The sequence below is a fragment of the Anomaloglossus baeobatrachus genome, chromosome 10 (genome assembly GCF_048569485.1).
Source record: "Anomaloglossus baeobatrachus isolate aAnoBae1 chromosome 10, aAnoBae1.hap1, whole genome shotgun sequence".
In the NCBI taxonomy this organism is placed as follows: domain Eukaryota; kingdom Metazoa; phylum Chordata; class Amphibia; order Anura; family Aromobatidae; genus Anomaloglossus; species Anomaloglossus baeobatrachus.
Window position 1 is genome coordinate 169,356,501 of NC_134362.1, and position 20,065 is coordinate 169,376,565.

General features: G+C 44.3%; 1 protein-coding gene across 2 annotated transcripts in view; it reads left to right on the forward strand.

Annotated features, from left to right (window-relative positions):
* The window catches only part of FBXL8 (F-box and leucine rich repeat protein 8), a 28,108-nt gene extending 9,390 nt beyond the window's left edge, over window positions 1-18,718 (forward strand). For both annotated transcript variants that reach the window (XM_075325817.1, XM_075325818.1), the window contains exons 2-3: window positions 4,161-4,332; window positions 14,656-18,718. In XM_075325817.1, coding sequence (XP_075181932.1) covers window positions 4,181-4,332; window positions 14,656-15,664 — 1,161 coding nt within the window. In that variant the 5' untranslated portion in view covers window positions 4,161-4,180 and the 3' untranslated portion in view covers window positions 15,665-18,718. The remainder of the gene's footprint in view (window positions 1-4,160; window positions 4,333-14,655) is intronic.
* Window positions 18,719-20,065: the final 1,347 nt, after the last annotated feature.

The window sequence follows — 20,065 nt, forward strand, 5'->3', positions numbered from 1 at the left end:
GTCGTCCAAACACCAAAAATCGTTGTCTCATACGTAGCGATGTTGTTCATCGTTCCTGCGGTAGCACACATCGCTGTGTGTGACACCTCTGGAGCGACGAACATCTCCTTACCAGCCTCCACCGCCAATGCGGAAGGAAGGAGGTGGGCAGGATGTTATGTCCCGCTCATCTCCGCTTCTATTGGACGGCTGCCATGTGACGTCGCTGTGACGCCGCACAACACTCCCCCTTAGAAAGGAGGCAGATCGCCTGCCAGAGCGACATCGCTAGGCAGGTAAGTAGTGTGAGGGGTATTAGCGATGTTGTGCGCCACGGGCAGCGATTTGCGACGAGGTACCGATATCGCAGCGTGTAAAGTACCCTTAAGGGACAATTTTAAATGCTTAGGAAGCCTTTGCAGGTGTTTTGTGCTAATTCTAATTTTCTGAGATAATGACTTTTGGGTTTTCATTGGCTGTAAGCCATAATCATCAATAATAGATCCCTCTGTGTGTAATGACTCTATAGAATATATAGGAATAGATCACTCTGTGTGTAATGACTCTATATAATATATAGGAATAGATCCCTTTGTGTGTAATGACTCTATATAATATATAAGAATAGATCCCTCTGTGTGTAATGACTCTATCTATATATATAATTGCCTTATTCTGTCTGTCTGTCTGTCTGTCTGTCTGTCTGTCTGTCTGTCTGTCATGCTCCAAAATTGTGTTCTTACGGTGACACAAAGCTGATTGGCCGCTGGGCTCACCATGGCCCCGCCCCCCCACACGGATTGGCCGCTCGCCCAGGCTGCGCCCTCACACGGATTGGCCAGCCGCTCGCCCAGGCTCCGCCCCCCCCACAGATTGGCCTCTCGCCCCGGCACCCTGCAGGCATTGGCAATTCAGCCACGCCACGCCCCGCCCCCCTCACGCAATGCACGTTAGCTCTGGCCCCACCCCCTCCCTCCCCCCGCGCATTTCTCTAACTGACACGGCTGTCACGGAGGTGAGTACGGTACTCCCTATCCCCCCCCCAACCCCCCCCCCCCCGGCCCCCGCTCCCAAAGGGGTGGTGTGGATACTCGCATGGTTACAAGCGCTGTCACGGAGGTGAGTACTGTACTCCCTCCCCCTCCCCCGGCCCCCGCTCCCACGGCAGTGGTGGGAGTGGTGTGGATACGTTGGTAACCATGCTCGCATGGTTACAAGCCCATCAAGGTCCTGCTGCGCCGGAAGGTCCACACGCACACACACAAACATACACACACATCAGATCACACTCACACTCACTCTCATACACACCTCACACACACCTCACATCGCATCCACATACTCACGACATCCTGGGATATCGCTTGCTTCTCGGCGGCGAAAATGTGCTGTTGTGATCTTCCAGGACCTGACGGAGGATCACATGGCCAGAAGCATGTGATATCCCCGGATGTTGTGAGTATGACCGCGTAAGTGCGATATCGTCAGTGTCTGTGTGTGTGAGTGGATGCGATCGGGTGTGTGTGAGTGGATGCGATCGGGTGTGTGTGAGTGGATGCGATCGGGTGTGTGTGAGTGGATGCGATCGGGTGTGTGTGAGTGGATGCGATCGGGTGTGTGTGTGAGTGGATGCGATCGGGTGTGTGTGTGAGTGGATGCGATCGGGTGTGTGTGTGAGTGGATGCGATCGGGTGTGTGTGTGAGTGGATGCGATCGGGTGTGTGTGTGAGTGGATGCGATCGGGTGTGTGTGTGAGTGGATGCGATCGGGTGTGTGTGTGAGTGCATGCGATCGGGTGTGTGAGTGTCGGCAGAGGAGCAGGGCGTGCTGGAGGAGGCTGGGAGCAGAGAGGCTGATCATGGGGAAGAGGGAAATGCTGATGCTGAAGGAGGCTGGGATGGGAAGGCTGGGAAGAAGGAGGCTGGGAGGAGAGAGGCTGATCCTAGGGAAGGCTGGGGAGAGGAGGCTGATGCTGAGAGAGGCTGGAAAGAGAGAGGCTGATGCTGAGGGAGGCTGGGACGAGGGAGGCTGATGCTTAGGGAAGCTGATGCTGGACGAGGCTGGAAGAACAGAGGCTGATGCTGGTGGAGGCTGATGCTTGGGGAGGCTGATGCTGAGAGAGACTGGGAGACGAAGGCTGATGCTGAGGGAGGCTGGGAGGAAGGAGGCTGGGAGGAGAGAGGCTGATCCTTGGGAAGGCTGAGAAAGGGAGGCTGATGCTGAGGGAGGCTGGAAAGAGAGAGCCTGATGCTAGGGACAGAGACGCTGATGCTGGGACGAGAGAGGCTGATGCTGCGGGCAGAGAGGCTGATGATGCGGGTAGAGAGGCTGATGCTGGCGCAGCATGGCGGATGGAGCACGTTTGGTAATGCGCAGCATGGCGGATGGAGCACGTTTGGGAGTGCGCAGCATGGCGGATGGAGTACGTTTGGGAGTGCGCAGCATGGCGGATGGAGCACGTTTGGGAGTGCGCAGCATGGCGGATGGAGCACGTTTGGGAGTGCGCAGCATGGCGGATGCAGCACGATGGCGAGTGCGGAGTATGGCGGATGGAGCATGTTTGGGAGTGCGCAGCATAGCGGATGGACCACGTTTGGGAGTGCGCAGCATGGCGGATGGAGCACGTTTGAGAGTGCGCAGCATGGGAGATGGAGTACGATGGGGGGTGCGCAGCATAGGGGATGGAGCACGATAGGGAGTGCACTGCATGGGGGATGGAGCACGATGGGGAGTGCCCAGCATGGCGGATGGAGCACGTTTGGGAGTGCGCAGCATGGCGGATGGAGCACGATGGGGAGTGCCCAGCATGGCGGATGGAGCACGTTTGGGAGTGCGCAGCATGGATGATGGAGCACGATGGGGGGTGCGCAGCATAAGGGATAGAGCACGATGGGGGGTGCGCTGCATGGGGCATGGAGCACGATGGAGAGTGTGGAGTATGGCGGATGGAGCACGTTTGGGAGTGCGCAGCATGGTGGATGGAGCACATTTGGGAGTGCGCAGCATGGCGGATGGAGCACGTTTAGGAGTGCGCAGCATGGGAGATGGAGCACGATGGGGAGTGCGCAGCGTGGCGGATGGAGCACGATGGGGAGTGCGCAGCATGGGGAATGGAGCACGATGGGGAGTGCGCAGCATGGCGGATGGAGCACGTTTAGGAGTGCGCAGCATGGCGGATGGAGCACGTTTGGGAGTGCGCAGGATAGGAGATGTAGCACGATGGGGGGTGCGCAGCATAGGGAATGGAGCACGATGGAGAGTGCACACCTCCCCCCAACACACACACACACGCGCGCGCGCGCGCACTGCACAACACACCACACACACACACTGGAAACCACAAACAACTGCCCTACACAGACAGCCACACACAGACAACGCTGCACACACAAATATACGCACATACCGCACATATATATAACAAAAATCATACATAAACTACACAATACGTAAATTCTAGAATACCCGATGCGTAGAATCGGGCCACCTTCTAGTATAATATATAAGAATAGATCCCTCTGTGTGTAATGACTATATAATATATAGAAATAGATTCCTCTGTGTGTAATGACTCTATATAATTTATGCGTTTCCCTTTTTATATTGAATTACTGAAATAAATTAACTTTTTTGATGATATTCTAGTTTATTGAGAAGCAGTTGTGTGTATGTGTGTCTGATGAGAACGTGTTCCCCTTTCGTCTCTTTGGAAATTCCTCTTCGCTGGTTTATTCTCACAGACCACATCCAATTTGAATGTGCCGAGACATCAAGAGCCTGTAAAAGCCAAATAGTGCAATATTGTTAATGAACCCAAATTGCAAAAATTAATTTTATCCCCAAATACGTGCATTATAGTAAAAAAAAAATGCCTCAAATCTGGATAACCCCATTAACTTTGTCTGAACTTCTGCATCAGTTTATCTGTGGGCTGCACGCATCCGGTGTGACGGCACAATGTTGTATATATAGGTTATCATACACCTACTCACACCGAGCCCGTCTATGGTTGTGCAATGCAGGTCATGTGAAGCCACTCCTTAAGACAGTCTCATCTTACACCTGTCTTTTATGAGGAAGAGCTAAAACCCGTTGCGATCATTGCTCCCATAGCTGACAGAGGAAGAGCTATAATCCTGTACAAGGAGCACTTCTTATATAACTTTTACTTTTATACCAAGGTTCACCTGATCGAGACACAATGGAGCAACAATGGGACTACATGCCGCAGGAGATTCTGGCCCAAATCTTTTACTACTTACCCCTTACAGATCGGAGAGCTGTATCCCGGGTGTGCCAGTCCTGGGCAATGGCAGTGGCATCCAGCTCCGTCTGGCACTACACAGAAATCAGGTGGGCACTTCAGTAAAATTGGTTTAAGCGTTACACGAGTTTTTGGACTATTGTGGGTTATAAGACTTAGGTTCGTAACATTTAACTGAGGAAAACCCAAAAATAAGTCCAAACGTGGTGGATAATTTCCATAGCGGAACTTTCTCCAAATCTGCAGCAAATGTTGTGTGTGTTAAATGTAAATTTTGCTTAGGAATTTCATATTTTTGATTCGGCACTCCGCATGTTAAAAAAATATTGGATGTACTATTCTGCCGTATGGAATCCTAGGTTTAGCCTTCAGTCACACATTTTGTATTAAGTTAAGTATTACATTTTTGTTCGTGTGTGTGTGTGTGTGTAATATATATAGTATATATTCATTATGTGTATGCATATATATGTGTATATATATATATAATATATGTATGTGTGTGTGTGTATATAATATATAGTGTGTGTATGTATATACAGTATGTGTATATATATATATATAAAGTGTGTGTGTGTGTATATATATATATATATATATATATATATATATATATATATATATATATACAGTTAGGTCCAGAAATATTTGGACAGTGACACAATTTTCGCGAGTTGGGCTCTGCATGCCACCACATTGGATTTGAAATGAAACCTCTACAACAGAATTCAAGTGCAGATTGTAACGTTTAATTTGAAGGTTTGAACAAAAAAATCTGATAGAAATTGTAGGAATTGTCACATTTCTTTACAAACACTCCACATTTTAGGAGGTCAAAAGTAATTGGACAAATAAACCAAACCCAAACAAAATATTTTTTTTTCAATATTTTGTTGCGAATCCTTTGGAGGCAATCACTGCCTTAAGTCTGGAACCCATGGACATCACCAAACGCTGGGTTTCCTCCTTCTTAATGCTTTGCCAGGCCTTTACAGCCGCAGCCTTCAGGTCTTGCTTGTTTGTGGGTCTTTCCGTCTTAAGTCTGGATTTGAGTAAGTGAAATGCATGCTCAATTGGGTTAAGATCTGGTGATTGACTTGGCCATTGCAGAATGTTCCACTTTTTTGCACTCATGAACTCCTGGGTAGCTTTGGCTGTATGCTTGGGGTCATTGTCCATCTGTACTATGAAGCGCCGTCCGATCAACTTTGTGGCATTTGGCTGAATCTGGGCTGAAAGTATATCCCGGTACACTTCAGAATTCATCCGGCTACTCTTGTCTGCTGTTATGTCATCAATAAACACAAGTAACCCAGTGCCATTGAAAGCCATGCATGCCCATGCCATCACGTTGCCTCCACCATGTTTTACAGAGGATGTGGTGTGCCTTGGATCATGTGCCGTTCCCTTTCTTCTCCAAACTTTTTTCTTCCCATCATTCTGGTACAGGTTGATCTTGGTCTCATCTGTCCATAGAATACTTTTCCAGAACTGAGCTGGCTTCATGAGGTGTTTTTCAGCAAATGTAACTCTGGCCTGTCTATTTTTGGAATTGATGAATGGTTTGCATCTAGATGTGAACCCTTTGTATTTACTTTCATGGAGTCTTCTCTTTACTGTTGACTTAGAGACAGATACACCTACTTCACTGAGAGTGTTCTGGACTTCAGTTGATGTTGTGAACGGGTTCTTCTTCACCAAAGAAAGTATGCGGCGATCATCCACCACTGTTGTCATCTGTGGACGCCCAGGCCTTTTTGAGTTCCCAAGCTCACCAGTCAATTCCTTTTTTCTCAGAATGTACCCGACTGTTGATTTTGCTACTCCAAGCATGTCTGCTATCTCTCTGATTGATTTTTTCTTTTTCTTCAGCCTCAGGATGTTCTGCTTCACCTCAATTGAGAGTTCCTTAGACCGCATGTTGTCTGGTCACAGCAACAGCTTCCAAATGCAAAACCACACACCTGTAATCAACCCCAGACCTTTTAACTACTTCATTGATTACAGGTTAACGAGGGAGACGCCTTCAGAGTTAATTGCAGCCCTTAAAGTCCCTTGTCCAATTACTTTTGGTCCCTTGAAAAAGAGGAGGCTATGCATTACAGAGCTATGATTCCCAAACCCTTTCTCCAATTTGGATGTGAAAACTCTCATATTGCAGCTGGGAGTGTGCACTTTCAGCCCATATAATATATATAATTGTATTTCTGAACATGTTTTTGTAAACAGCTAAAATAACAAAACTTGTGTCACTGTCCAAATATTTCTGGACCTAACTGTATATATATATATATATATATATATATATATATATATATATATATATATATATATATAATATATATATATATATATATATATATATATATAAAAGAGTGAGAGGTCTACTATGGGACAACTAAATGTGTAAGCTCCTGGTTCACATCTGTGATCATGTGCAGTTCCTCTCAAGTTCTTTACTGGTTAAAATTGTGTGTGTGTGTGTATGTATGTATATACTGTGGAGACCAGGTCATCTGGCGTAGCACCCCATCACCAGCAAAGCCCCCCCACACCATCACACCTCCTCCTCCATGCTTCACGGTGGGAACCAGCCATGTAGAGTCCATCCATTCACCTTTTCTACAAATGTAACGGGGGCAGGGGGCGCCTCAGGGGGTGTAGTCGGGTCCCCTCGCCTTGTGGGCCGCAGGCTGAACCCCGGCCCGGCCGTTACTTGCAAAACAGGTGTGTTGTTGGGGCAGAGTGTGGATGCATGGGGCCCATTCATGACAGCGTTCTTTCTCAGCTCTCCAGCTCCTTCTTCACTTTCAGGAAAGAGACAATTGCAGGCAGCAGATAAACCAAACACCGATTTATTAAACAAAGCTTCCATCTTTCTGTTTGCAGCAGGCTTACTTTAGTACGTTACAAGTTACAGGTCCTTTTCTACAAAAACGGTTTCCTTTTTCTCTACGGGCACTTTCCTTTGCCTGCAGGGGCCAATTGTTATCCCCCTAGCAGTGGTACTCCTATCCCGATTTTAGTCCAGCCCTTTCCCAGGGATTTGTATTGAACTAGGGGACAGCTCCAGTACTCACTACCGGCTCCGGATTAGCTCCAACTTCTTCGCTCCACTGCCACAGCACCCACTCCTGCACTCTGCCCCGGCACTTCTCCTCAGCTCTCTCCCATGTTACATCTCACAGCACACTGCCCTGCATTCAGAGCCCAACCCCCCTTCTCTTCCCTCCTAGGCTGCCCTGCCCCTTCCTTCCCTGTCACTGTTACCAGGGGAACCACTCACTACACTGGCACCTAGGGGGGGAGAACCGTACATAACACACAACATTGTACAATGTGCCACCATACTCCTGTGGCATCTTCAGGGGGGGAAAAATGTCTTCTCCACACTAGGGGTCCGTCCACCCCTTACACAAAGACACGGTGGTTGGATCCAAAGATCTCAAATTTGGACTCATCAGACCAAAGCACAGATTTCCACTGGTCTAATGTCCATTCCTTGTGTTCTTGAGCCCAAACAAGTCTCTTCTGCTTGTTGCCTGTCCTTAGCAGGGGTTTCCTAGCAGCTATTTTACCATGAAGGCCTGCTGCACAAAGTCTCCTCTTAACAGTTGTTCTAGAGATGTTTCTGCTGCTAGAACTCTGTGTGGCATTGACCTGGTCTCTAATCTGTTAACCTGCGATTTCTGAGGCTGGTGACTCGGATAAACTTATACTCCGCAGCAGAGGTGACTCTTGGTCTTCCTTTCCTGGGGCGGTCCTCATGTGAGCCAGTTTCTTTGTAGCGTTTGATGGTTTTTGCCACTGCACTTGGGGACACTTTCAAAGTTCTGCCAATTTTTTGGACTGACTTCAGTTTATATATATATATATATATCTATATATGAACAACAGCAGAGCAGAGTCCAGCAATCACGTGAGCAATCCAGGATGCTGTTAAAAAAAAATGTCTTTCTTTTTATTCATAAATTCATTAAAATATAATGGTCCAAGCAATTCAGAACAGCATTATCGCAGGAAAGTAGCGCAGATAGGACTACGCGTTTCAGCGGTAAAATCCGCCTTCTTCACGGTCCAGAATCTGATCTGCTTTTCAAACATGGAACCTTATATACATCTCACTCCCATCAGGGTAATTACAAACATATGTGAGAGATTTAAAAACATGAGCTAGAGAAGCAAATCAAACATGTAAGCTATCCGCATATTAATCAATATACAACATGCATGAAAATGATAAGGAAAGGATTCAGCATTTTGGAGAGAAATACAATCAGAAAATCCAATAACCTGACCATAAAATGTTTTAAATGATACAAAAACATAACACAGTAATAATAGCCAGCAACATATAATGCAACAATGTATCAATAGTGCATAATGATATCCATGCGATTGTTAAAGCCCTGTGGCATGCGAGTCCCCAGCTCAAATATCCACCTACTCTCTCTTGCAAGCACTTTTTTATGAAAATCTCCTCCTCTCAATGGTTTTTTTACATGCTCTATGCCCATAAAAGAGAAACCGCGTAAATCCCCATTGTGTTTTTTTGAAAAATGTCGGGATACTACTGATGCACCAACCATTGGCAAATTACTAGCATCTGATAGATGTTTGCGGATTCTGGTTTTAAGGGGGTTCATCGTGCAGCCTACATATTGCATGCGGCATATATTGCAATTAATTAGATAAACTACATTCTCCGTATTACAGTTTATAAAAGAACGAACATTAAACTGTTTTTCATTGGAAATAGATGTAAATATTTTAGACTTATTAGCAAAACCGCAGCACTTACAAATATTAGCACCGCATTTAAAAAATCCTGTTGTTTTTAACCAGTTGCTAGGGGAGATTTTGTCTGGATCTTTGAACATGCTAGGTGATAATAATGTAGCTAAAGTTGGGGCTCTTTTTGCCACAAAGGCAATATCATTATTTTCCACAATGTTTTTCAGAATATCATTCTGAGACAACAAAGGAAGATATTTTCTGATAATTTTGACAATAGAATTAAACTGAGGACTATAATTGGTGCTGAAACCTACCCCAGATTTTTTAGAGTCAAACTGTCTTTTTTTCTTGGTAGAATCCAACAGCTTAACCCTATCCATGCCTGCTATTATTTTCTTGGCTCTCTCCAAAGACCAATTAGGATACCCCCTTTTTTTAAAATTATTACAAGTTATTTCAATTTCTTCCTCCAATTTATCACTAGATGTGATATTCCTTTTTAGTCTAATAAGCTCCCCCACGGGAATATTCTGAATGACATGTTTGGGATGATTAGAGGAAGCCATTAAAATACTATTGCATGCAGTGGGTTTTTTATAAGGAGATATCAAAACCTTATTACTATCCAAATCTGCGGTCAGTTTTAAGTCCAAGAAGTTTGTTGATACCTCATGACCACTACTCGTAAATTTTAGATTGAAGTCATTCACATCCAAATAAGAAAAAAAACTTTTCGCAGACGAGAGACTACCCCTCCAGACAAATATCAGATCATCAATAAATCTCCCCAGCCAAACAATATTATCCTTGTATGGGTTATCAGTGTTAAAAATGTAATTTTCCTCCCACACGGACATAACCAAGTTAGCTAGGGAAGGTGAAAACTTAGCGCCCATGCTCACGCCTTGTGTCTGGAGGAAGTATCTCTCATCAAACGAAAAATAGTTATGACTTAAAAGAAACTGAATTGAAGAGACTTGTTGTCCAGGCGGACAAGGGGGGCGCTGTTGTAGCTCTCAATGCTGGTTTATACAGGAAGGTGAACTTGTTGGATCTGGAAAATAGTAGCACCTATGTTGAATTGCCATCAAATCCAACTAATTCATTTAATTCTGAATTATTACATCTGTTACAGGAGGGGATCAGTATGGGTGCTATTTCAGACAGAATTAAGAAGTTCATTTTTTGTGAAACACCGATTGTCCCAATATACCACTCACTCCCTAAAGTTCATAAAGAGGTTTTTCCTCCCCCTCTCAGACCTATTGTGTCTGGGATTGGGTCATTTAGTGAGAAACTAGGGGAGTGGGTGGATTTTTATCTGCAACCCCTAGTGCCATTAACACCAAGTCACCTTAAAGATTCCAGAAGTATGATACAGATTATGGAAAAATTTCATTGGCAATCGACTATATGTGGCTATCTTGCGATGTGGTGGGGTTATATCCCTCTATCCCCCATCACGTCGCGATACGATGTATCACATATTATTTGTCCAGATACAGTAATTATGATGATTCCATTCAGACGTTTATTGTTTCTTCAATTCAGTTTCTTTTAAGTCATAACTATTTTTCGTTTGATGAGAGATACTTCCTCCAGACACAAGGCGTGAGCATGGGCGCTAAGTTTTCACCTTCCCTAGCTAACCTGGTTATGTCCGTGTGGGAGGAAAATTATATTTTTAACACTGATAACCCATACAAGGATAATATTGTTTGGCTGGGGAGATTTATTGATGATCTGATATTTGTCTGGAGGGGTAGTCTCTCGTCTGCGAAAAGTTTTTTTTCTTATTTGGATGTGAATGACTTCAATCTAAAATTTACGAGTAGTGGTCATGAGGTATCAACAAACTTCTTGGACTTAAAACTGACCGCAGATTTGGATAGTAATAAGGTTTTGATATCTCCTTATAAAAAACCCACTGCATGCAATAGTATTTTAATGGCTTCCTCTAATCATCCCAAACATGTCATTCAGAATATTCCCGTGGGGGAGCTTATTAGACTAAAAAGGAATACCACATCTAGTGATAAATTGGAGGAAGAACTTGAAATAACTTGTAATAATTTGAAAAAAAAGGGGGTATCCTAATTGGTCTTTGGAGAGAGCCAAGAAAATAATAGCAGGCATGGATAGGGTTAAGCTGTTGGATTCTACCAAGAAAAAAAGACAGTTTGACTCTAAAAAATCTGGGGTAGTTTTCAGCACCAATTATAGTCCTCAGTTTAATTCTATTGTCAAAATTATCAGAAAATATCTTCCTTTGTTGTCTTAGAATGATATTCTGAAAAACATTGTGGAAAATAATGATATTGCCTTTGTGGCAAAAAGAGCCCCAACTTTAGCTACATTATTATCACCGAGCATGTTCAAAGATCCAGACAAAATCTCCCCTAGCAACTGGTTAAAAACAACAGGATTTTTTAAATGCGGTGCTAATATTTGTAAGTGCTGCGGTTTTGCTAATAAGTCTAAAATATTTACATCTATTTCCAATGAAAAACAGTTTAATGTTCGTTCTTTTATAAACTGTAATACGGAGAATGTAGTTTATCTAATTAATTGCAATATATGCCGCATGTAATATGTGGGCCGCACGATGAACCCCCTTAAAACCAGAATCCGCAAACATCTATCAGATGCTAGTAATTTGCCAATGGTTGGTGCATCAGTAGTATCCCGACATTTTTCAAAAAAACACAATGGGGATTTACGCGGTTTTTCTTTTATGGGCATAGAGCATGTAAAAAAACCATTGAGAGGGGGAGATTTTCATAAAAAAGTGCTTGCAAGAGAGAGTAGGTGGATATTTGAGCTGGGGACCCGCATGCCACAGGGCTTTAACAATCGCATGGATATCATTATGCACTATTGATACATTGTTGCATTATATGTTGCTGGCTATTATTACTGTGTTATGTTTTTGTATCATTTAAAAAAATTTTATGGTCAGGTTATCAGATTTTCTGATTGTATTTCTCTCCAAAATGCTGAATCCTTTCCTTATAATTTTCATGCATGTTGTATATTGATTAATATGCAGATAGCTTACATGTTTGATTTGCTTCTCTAGCTCATGTTTTTAAATCTCTCACATATGTTTGTAATTACCCTGATGGGAGTGAGATGTATATAAGGTTCCATGTTTGGAAAGCAGATCAGATTCTGGACCGTGAAGAAGGCGGATTTTACCGCTGAAACGCGTAGTCCTATCTGCGCTATTTTCCTGCGATAATGCTGTTCTGAATTGCTTGGACCATTATATTTTAATGAATTTATGAATAAAAAGAAAGAAATTTTTTTTTAACAGCATCCTGGATTGCTCACGTTATTGCTGGACTCTGCTCTGCTGTTGTTCACATTTGTATGGATGGACTCCTACGTCCTGATCCGGGCACAACGGAGTTAACCAGGTCAGCTGAGGTTCCAGGTGATTCACAGGAGTGAGCTGGTCTACATTGTTGGATATATATATATATATATATATATATATATATATATATAGTAAAAGAGTGGGAGGTCTACTAATGGACAACTAAAGTGCAAGCTCTTGGTTCACATCTGTGATCATGTACAGTTCCTCTCAAGTTCTTTACTGGTTAAAATTACAATGTGCTTGTGAAAACAAGCAGTTTTCAAGTCATTAAAAACTGTCCCCTTTCTTATGAATGGGGAGGTTTTTCCAATTTTTTTTTACTGCTCGTTGACTAGGTTACTGGCCACCCCTGCAGTGTGACAGAGGTTTTCGGACTCTAAGCAAGGAGCACAGCGCTAACAAGCTCTTTTTGGATCTGGCCAGTTCCTGTGCAGCTTACCCCTCTGAACTGTGGAAGTAAAGTTGCCTCTGTTTGAAGGATCAGGGAATATACACTTTGGGATAGTGGCACAGCCATGCAGCTGGTTGGAACTGTCAATCAATCAGGAAGGCACCGGCTCCCGAGCAACAGGCAGAGAAGCAGTGCACTCCTGTGAGAACATGGGACAGCCATTTTGCTACATAAGGCTAGAGTCACACCAGCATGCATATTCCCTCATCCAAGTAAACCGGGTCAATTATGGAATTACACTCTGATCTCATCGCACTGATCAGAATGTGATCTAATTTTCTTGGATGAGAAGATGGAAAAAAAATGTCTCCATCTTCCCCATTCTGTACGTCCATGAAAATCGGACTGCACTCAGATGTCATCGAATGAATCAGTTCCAACTCACACATGTTGCCATTTTTTTTTCCCTTGTACTGGATCCGAGAAAAAAATAAGACGTGCACAGCCCCATAGATTAACAATGGTCCAAATGCAATCTGATGTTTTGTCAGATTGCACTTAGATCGAAAATACAGTGATGTGAGCAAGCCCTAAGGGGTACTTTGCACGCTGCGACATCGCAAGCCGATGCTGCGATGCCGAGCGTGATAGTCCCCGCCCCCGTCACAGCTGCGATATCCTTGTGATAGCTGCCGTAGAGAACATTATCGCTACGGCAGCTTCACATGGACTCACCTGTCCTGCGACGTCGCTCTGGCCGGCGACCCGCCTCCTTATTAAGGCGACGTCACATGGCAGGCGGCCAATAGGAGCGGAGGGGCGGAGATGAGTGGGATGTAAACATCCCGCCCACCTCCTTCCTTCCGCATATCCTACGGAAGCCGCGGTGACGCCGGTAGGAGATGTTCCTCGCTCCTGCGACTTCACACACAGCGATGTGTGCTGCCGCAGTAGCGAGGAACAACATTGGACCGTCGCGTCAGCGTACTTATGGATTACGCCGACGCTGCACCGATGATACGATTACGACACTTTTGCGCTCGTTAATCGTATCATCGAATCTTTACACACTACGATGTCGCATGCGATGCCGGAAGTACGTCATTTTCAATTTGACCCCACCGACATCGCACCTGCGATGTCGTAGTGTGCAAAGCCCGCCTTAGTCTCATACATTTTTAGCAGTACTGGTCTCTTTAGCAGGCAGATGGACCTTTTTGATTTTCTCAGACCACAGGGCCTCTGAGTGGCTTCAATCTCTGTACCCCTATAGTTTTACCCATGTGCTTCTGATAGTCTGTTGAAAGAATACAAATTATCCAACATGGCAGCTACGTATTTTTGCAGAATAGAGCGGTTATGGTAGCTCTTTGTAAGCATGGATGTGATAATAATGGTGAGTGTGTGATATACACGCACCTATGTGCAGGACGGCCGCACTGGATCCTTTCTGTTCAGTCCTCCGAGCAGATTATGGGGATTAGAAAGCTGGGCTGCAGGAATATCCTCACCACAACGTTCACTACATGAACATAGTATCAAACTGTAGAAATCTGATTATTACAAACTCAGATTTTACCGCCAAATCGGCAATTTAAACCCGTGCACAACTCTTCTTCTGTATACGCACCTGATGAAGGCCCCAGTCCAGAGCCAAAACCTGGTATGTATCTAAAGAATCTGAAAATAAAGGTATTACTTTTTGCAACCTTCTAGAAGACTTCTTGATATAGTGGACTATTACATCCATGCAGCTCAGCTTTCTAATACACCAACCTATTTAGGTTCTGTTGAAAAACCATCGTAATAATTGATGTCCTTAGAGGTGCTCAAACATCAGCCATGAAAAAAGGGATGGAATGTATATTATTTCTTTCTAACTATATATTTCCATTTTTTAAGCTGGGTATCTGAAGAGTCTCTATCCATCGATGGTCTGCAGGATTTTATTGGGCAAATAAGACATCTGAACATTATATTTGACCAAGCCAAAGAAGCAGCGCGAGAAAATGTGGTCCAAATTCTAGTCTGTTTGGCCAAACAGAGCAAAAAGCTGAAGACTTTGAACATTACATGTTGTGGGGTGAACCCATTGTTCTACTCTGGACCTGAGATTTTGGACAGTATCATGGAGCTGTGTCGGAAAGAAAGTCAAATAGATCTCCACCACCTTGACTTAAGGAAGCTGCCCTTTACCCTTAGTGATGGCTTCACAAGACTAATCGCTTCCGGGAGTCCGAACCTTCGTAGTTTGTATATCAACAACAGAACGTTAGTTTGCAAAGTACCTCCTGACACTCTGATACATGTTTTAAAATTATGTCCTAACCTGACCGCTTTAGGGGCCTTCTACGCTAGTCTTTCTGAAGATGTATTTCGAGAACTGATGAAGCCGGAAAGACCACCCTTTCGCCAACTAGATATTTTGTGTAAACATCTTGACAAGTACACTGTTGTGATTTCTGATGAGGTTTGGGGGGAGCTCTGTCAACGTTGTCCTTTCTCTGTGGATCTAGAATTTGACCACACTATTCCAGCCTGGAAAATTCCAAGAATCTTAAAGCCAAATATGCCCATGGCCACCCTACAACTCAACACTTACAATGAAATGACGAATCAACTGAGATTTGTCTGTAATCACTATACTCGAACTCTGAGGAAACTTGTCGTACAGACCACATCTTCAAGTGCTCTTAACGAAAATCTTATTGAAGTGGCCGAGAAATGTACTAAATTGGAGGAAATTCATTGCTACTGTGTGGTGGATCCAGATGTTATTCAGGCTTTCAAGGAGAACTGTCCGCTTCTGAAGAAGTATACCCTTAAAATTGTTAAAGAGAGTCATCCTTGGAAGGCAACCTATCATCAATCGGGTTCAAATTCATCCAAGTCCTACTTTGGTCTCCCATAATCACAACAATCTAACACCAAACATATTTAGCCCTTCCAAATAATCTCACCGACAAAAGCCTTTGTAGGATGAAAGCACTCCAAGAGTATATGCCACTGTACCTCCTCCATACTCCAATTTAGGTCGCAATACTATGACTCTCTAGACCCCAGACATTACCTGTAGAAGGACCTTCCGAGTTGGGTATGGAGGCATTTTTTAAATTTAGATGTCCCTTTGTGACAGATCTTATAAATTAATCTTTCATTCTTTCATTAGAAATAATTAGCTGGGAAGCGAAGTTCCTCCAAGATCATCAGAAGATGCCTTCTATAACCATGTCTACCCATTCTTATATAATCCGAAAACAGATGTGTTCAACCTTAGATGGGCTGTTTGGTGAAAACAAGTTTTCGGTAGTGGGCTGATTGCTGGGACGCACATCAATATAGGAGAAAGGGTAATCTTGAACCCTGACGAGGCAATTTTACTCTTTTATTCTTGTCACAAAATGGGGCAACAAGTCAAAAACTCGACCGATTCTCCAGTAATTCTCCATGGGGCTCCTGGGAAAAGCCGAGCAAATCGTTCAGCATCCACATATGGAGCGGAAGTCGAGCATATGCAATGCTGCTCCATCGCCTCATTTTGCATATTTGTGTAGGTACCAGCAGCGTAGATCTCGACCAATCAATCAGTTACCATCTGTCCTTTGTTTTCACCAGACATCGCCTTTAATCTGTCCACAGGATTTCACCCCCCACCCAAATATTTATATACACATGTAACTCTTTCAAAGACAAGTCCAGCAATACCTTTACTTGACCAGTTAATTCCACCATTACTGGGAAATTTGTGTTTGAATTGATATGCAAATAAGGGTGAAGATCTGAAGCCTCCGTCACTCTAGCTCTAAAGCCCACCAAGGCGCCACTTCCTCCTTCCTGACTGATGGCTCCTTTGCCTGAGTTCACAAATAACATTGACTGTTGGTCAAGCAGGAAGATGCGGTTCTGGGTGGGGAATAGAACTGGAGTGACGGAGGCATTAGATTGTCATCCTTATTGGCATAACAGTTCAAATGCTGATTTATCCATAATGAAGGAATGCAGTCAGCCATTTTGCCTTATTCTGAGGACCAGGAAGATATTAAAAAATATCCAAAACGATTATACTCCTCTCCTTTTGGCCCTTCCCATACTTGTCCCACCATAGCCCCGTTCTCTAATCAATCCTTTTCGGCCTTCTCGCTCTGTATCAATTGATTTGTGTCTCGCCCCATGTTACTGTGTGCGGCCTTGTTAACAGTAGAATCACGAAGGCCTGAAAGTGACCATCAGGAAAGTAGGCCGAAAAAGAGCACTGGACGGTGGTGCGACTGGTGGGGAGGGCCAAGGAGAGGTTAAAATAAGAGTTTAATATGAATTGAATACCCCCTCCCCCCCATCAAACCACCATTTTCCTCCGCAATGAGCAAATCTGCCTGAATTAAATTTTGTGAGGTCCGCACAACTCTGGTTGAGGCATATGTTGGATGTTCATGTGCTTCTTATGATGTTAGATCCCATAGGAGCACTTTTTAAGAGATTTATTGAAACTGTATAAATCACCATAGAAACCACAGCTCTTAGTTTCTGTAGGCCCTAATTAGTTGCTATGGGCCACACTTTTATGCCCAACCTAATCATGTTGACTAAGGTAGACAATAACTAGAATTTCTGCCCACACAAGCCGAAGGCCTTCTGGTTTCCAATACCACAGCAGTAATCTGACTGGTTGCTATGGGCAACACCGCCATGTTTTTTTTTCTGCCATCAATTTGGTAAATGAGACTCAAAGTATGAAACTCAACGTAACCGTCTGCTATTCAATCTCCACCCATAAACCATCACAGGTTACATCACTACACCCTGCTGGTATATTTGGGGTATCCTACTATAATTGTTTACAAGAGGCACTCTGCTGGCATTATTGCTTATAAGCACTGTAATTGCACTGGTAACGGGCAATCTGACTATAATTCTAGGAGTTATTAGTGTATTGTATAATATCAATATTTATATGCACAGTATGGCGGCATTATTTATGTGTACTATATGGCGCCATTATCTAGATACCCTGACAAGTGTGATTATTTACTTATTAATCTGACAAGTTGGAGTGCAGCTTTTTGTACGTACCCATGAACCATTCAGCACAATCCGATATATACTCCTGAGTAATATCTATTTGACGAGAACACTTTTGCCTGTGTTCTACGTCCCAAAGACTTTCAAAATGAATGCACATGTAGAAACCATAGGGGCACTGATTTGCACATTTACTGAAAGAGAACCCGTCACCAAGACAACAGCGGCCAGTTTTTGTTCTTATATATATAAACTTATAGCCGGCGCTGGTTCACTGGAAGTGTCAGCTTTTAAGGCATCCAGGGGCCGGAAGTGAGGCCCGAGAGAAGGCTCCGCCCCCTAGCCATGTGGATAGGGAGGCGAATCATGACATATATATATATATATATATATATATATATATATATATATATATATATTATAAACCCGACATACGGTTGCAGAGATATGGGCCTTTTTATTCACCAAGGGGGTGTGGCTCATAAGGTAATAACATAAAGCTGCCTTAAGACACACCCACAGGAAGTCTGTGAGCCACACCCCCTTGGCAAAAAAAGTTCACGAAATAAAAAGACCCATGTCTGGATTTAAGAAGAAAAACACAAAAGGCTACATAATGAGAGAGCAAACACTGGACCCCTCTTGATCTGGTAACAGGTCCTCAAGAACCAGTTTTGCACTATATTTATAACCATTTCTCAGGCCGCTTTCACACTGCATTCCGATTTCCATTCAGTGGTCCCGTCGGGGCTTCTAGCTGAACCCCCCGCGAAACGGGTTTCGGACTTATGCGCCGACCGGGCCACTGACTATAATGGTGCAGACTTAGTCACCGTGCACCCTGTCGTGCACCATTTTCGAGGGTATACCCCTATTGGAGGCATACACCTAGACGTAGTAGACTGCATCTGGGTGTCCGCCTCCAGTAAGTGTATACTTCTGAAAATGGTGCATGATATAGCGCACAGTGACTAAATCTGCAGCATTATAGTGAGTGGCCCCGCCAGTGCATGCATCTGAAACCTGTTTTGCAGGGTGTTCGGACAGAAGCCCTGACAGGACCATTGAATGGAGATCGGAACGCAGTATGAAAGGCCCCTAAGTCTGTTAAGTATGCCATATTGTTTCTGTGCCTTACTGTATAATCTTTTTACATATGCCAATTGTCCGAAATTAAATCTTTTGTGAATTAATTTGATGTTTTTGGAAAGTGTAACTTTGATAGTAACAGTAGTAATTGTTGATAGTAACCGGGTGTCTTTTATCGCACTATGGCTCCGTCCTGTCCGTTACCTGACCCCGGTCCAGCTGTCTTTCTGCTCTGCTCAGCTGCTACATTCTCTGGGAGTAGTACCTGGATTTCTGCCTCGCGTTGGGCTCTTAAGCCCGCTTTACACGCTGCAATGTATCTTACAATGTGTCGGCGGGGTCACGTCGTAAGTGACGCACATCCGGCATCGTAAGTTACATTGCAGTGTGTGACAGGTACGTGTGATTGCGATTGAACGGTTAAACGTTCATCGCATACACATCGTACCTTTCTCTAGAATTGCACGTCAGGTTGTTCATCGTACCCGGGGTAGCGCACATCGCAGTGTGTGACACCCCGGGAACGATGAACAGATCTTACCAGCGTCCTGCGGCTCCCGGCCCACAATGCGGAAGGAAGGAGGTGGGCGGGATATTTACGTCCCGCTCAGCTCCGCCCCTCCGCTTCTATTGGCCGGCTGCCGCGTGACGTCGCTGTGACGCCGCACGTCCCTCCCACTCCAGGAAGTGGACATTCGCCGCCCACATCGAGGTCATATGAACGGGTAAGTACGTGTGACCGGGGTTAATCGTTTGTGCAGCACGTTCAACAAATTGAATGTGCTGCACATACGATGGGGGCGTTGAAAATCGCATACGATACCGTATGCGAAATTGCAACGTGTAAAGCAGGCTTGTGTCAAGCCTCTCTAACTTAAAGGTAAGTCTGGGTTCCCCTTGTGGTCCAGTGGGTCCACTCCCTGCAGTGAGCATTACAGTGGGGCCATAATCTGGAAGAGGAAAGAACATAAATTAACCATAAACTAGCCATGACCAGGTGCTGCCCGCAAGATTTCAGATAGAGGAGTGAAAAGAATTATCAGAAGAGCTGGGCCAAGATACAGGACAACCTGCGGAGAGCCACAGAAAGACCTGGATTCAGCAGGTATAATTGTTTCAAAGAAAACAATAAATAATAACCTCCCCCTTCATGGCCTGTATGCACGCTCACCACTCACGACTCCATTGCTGAACATAAAGTGTA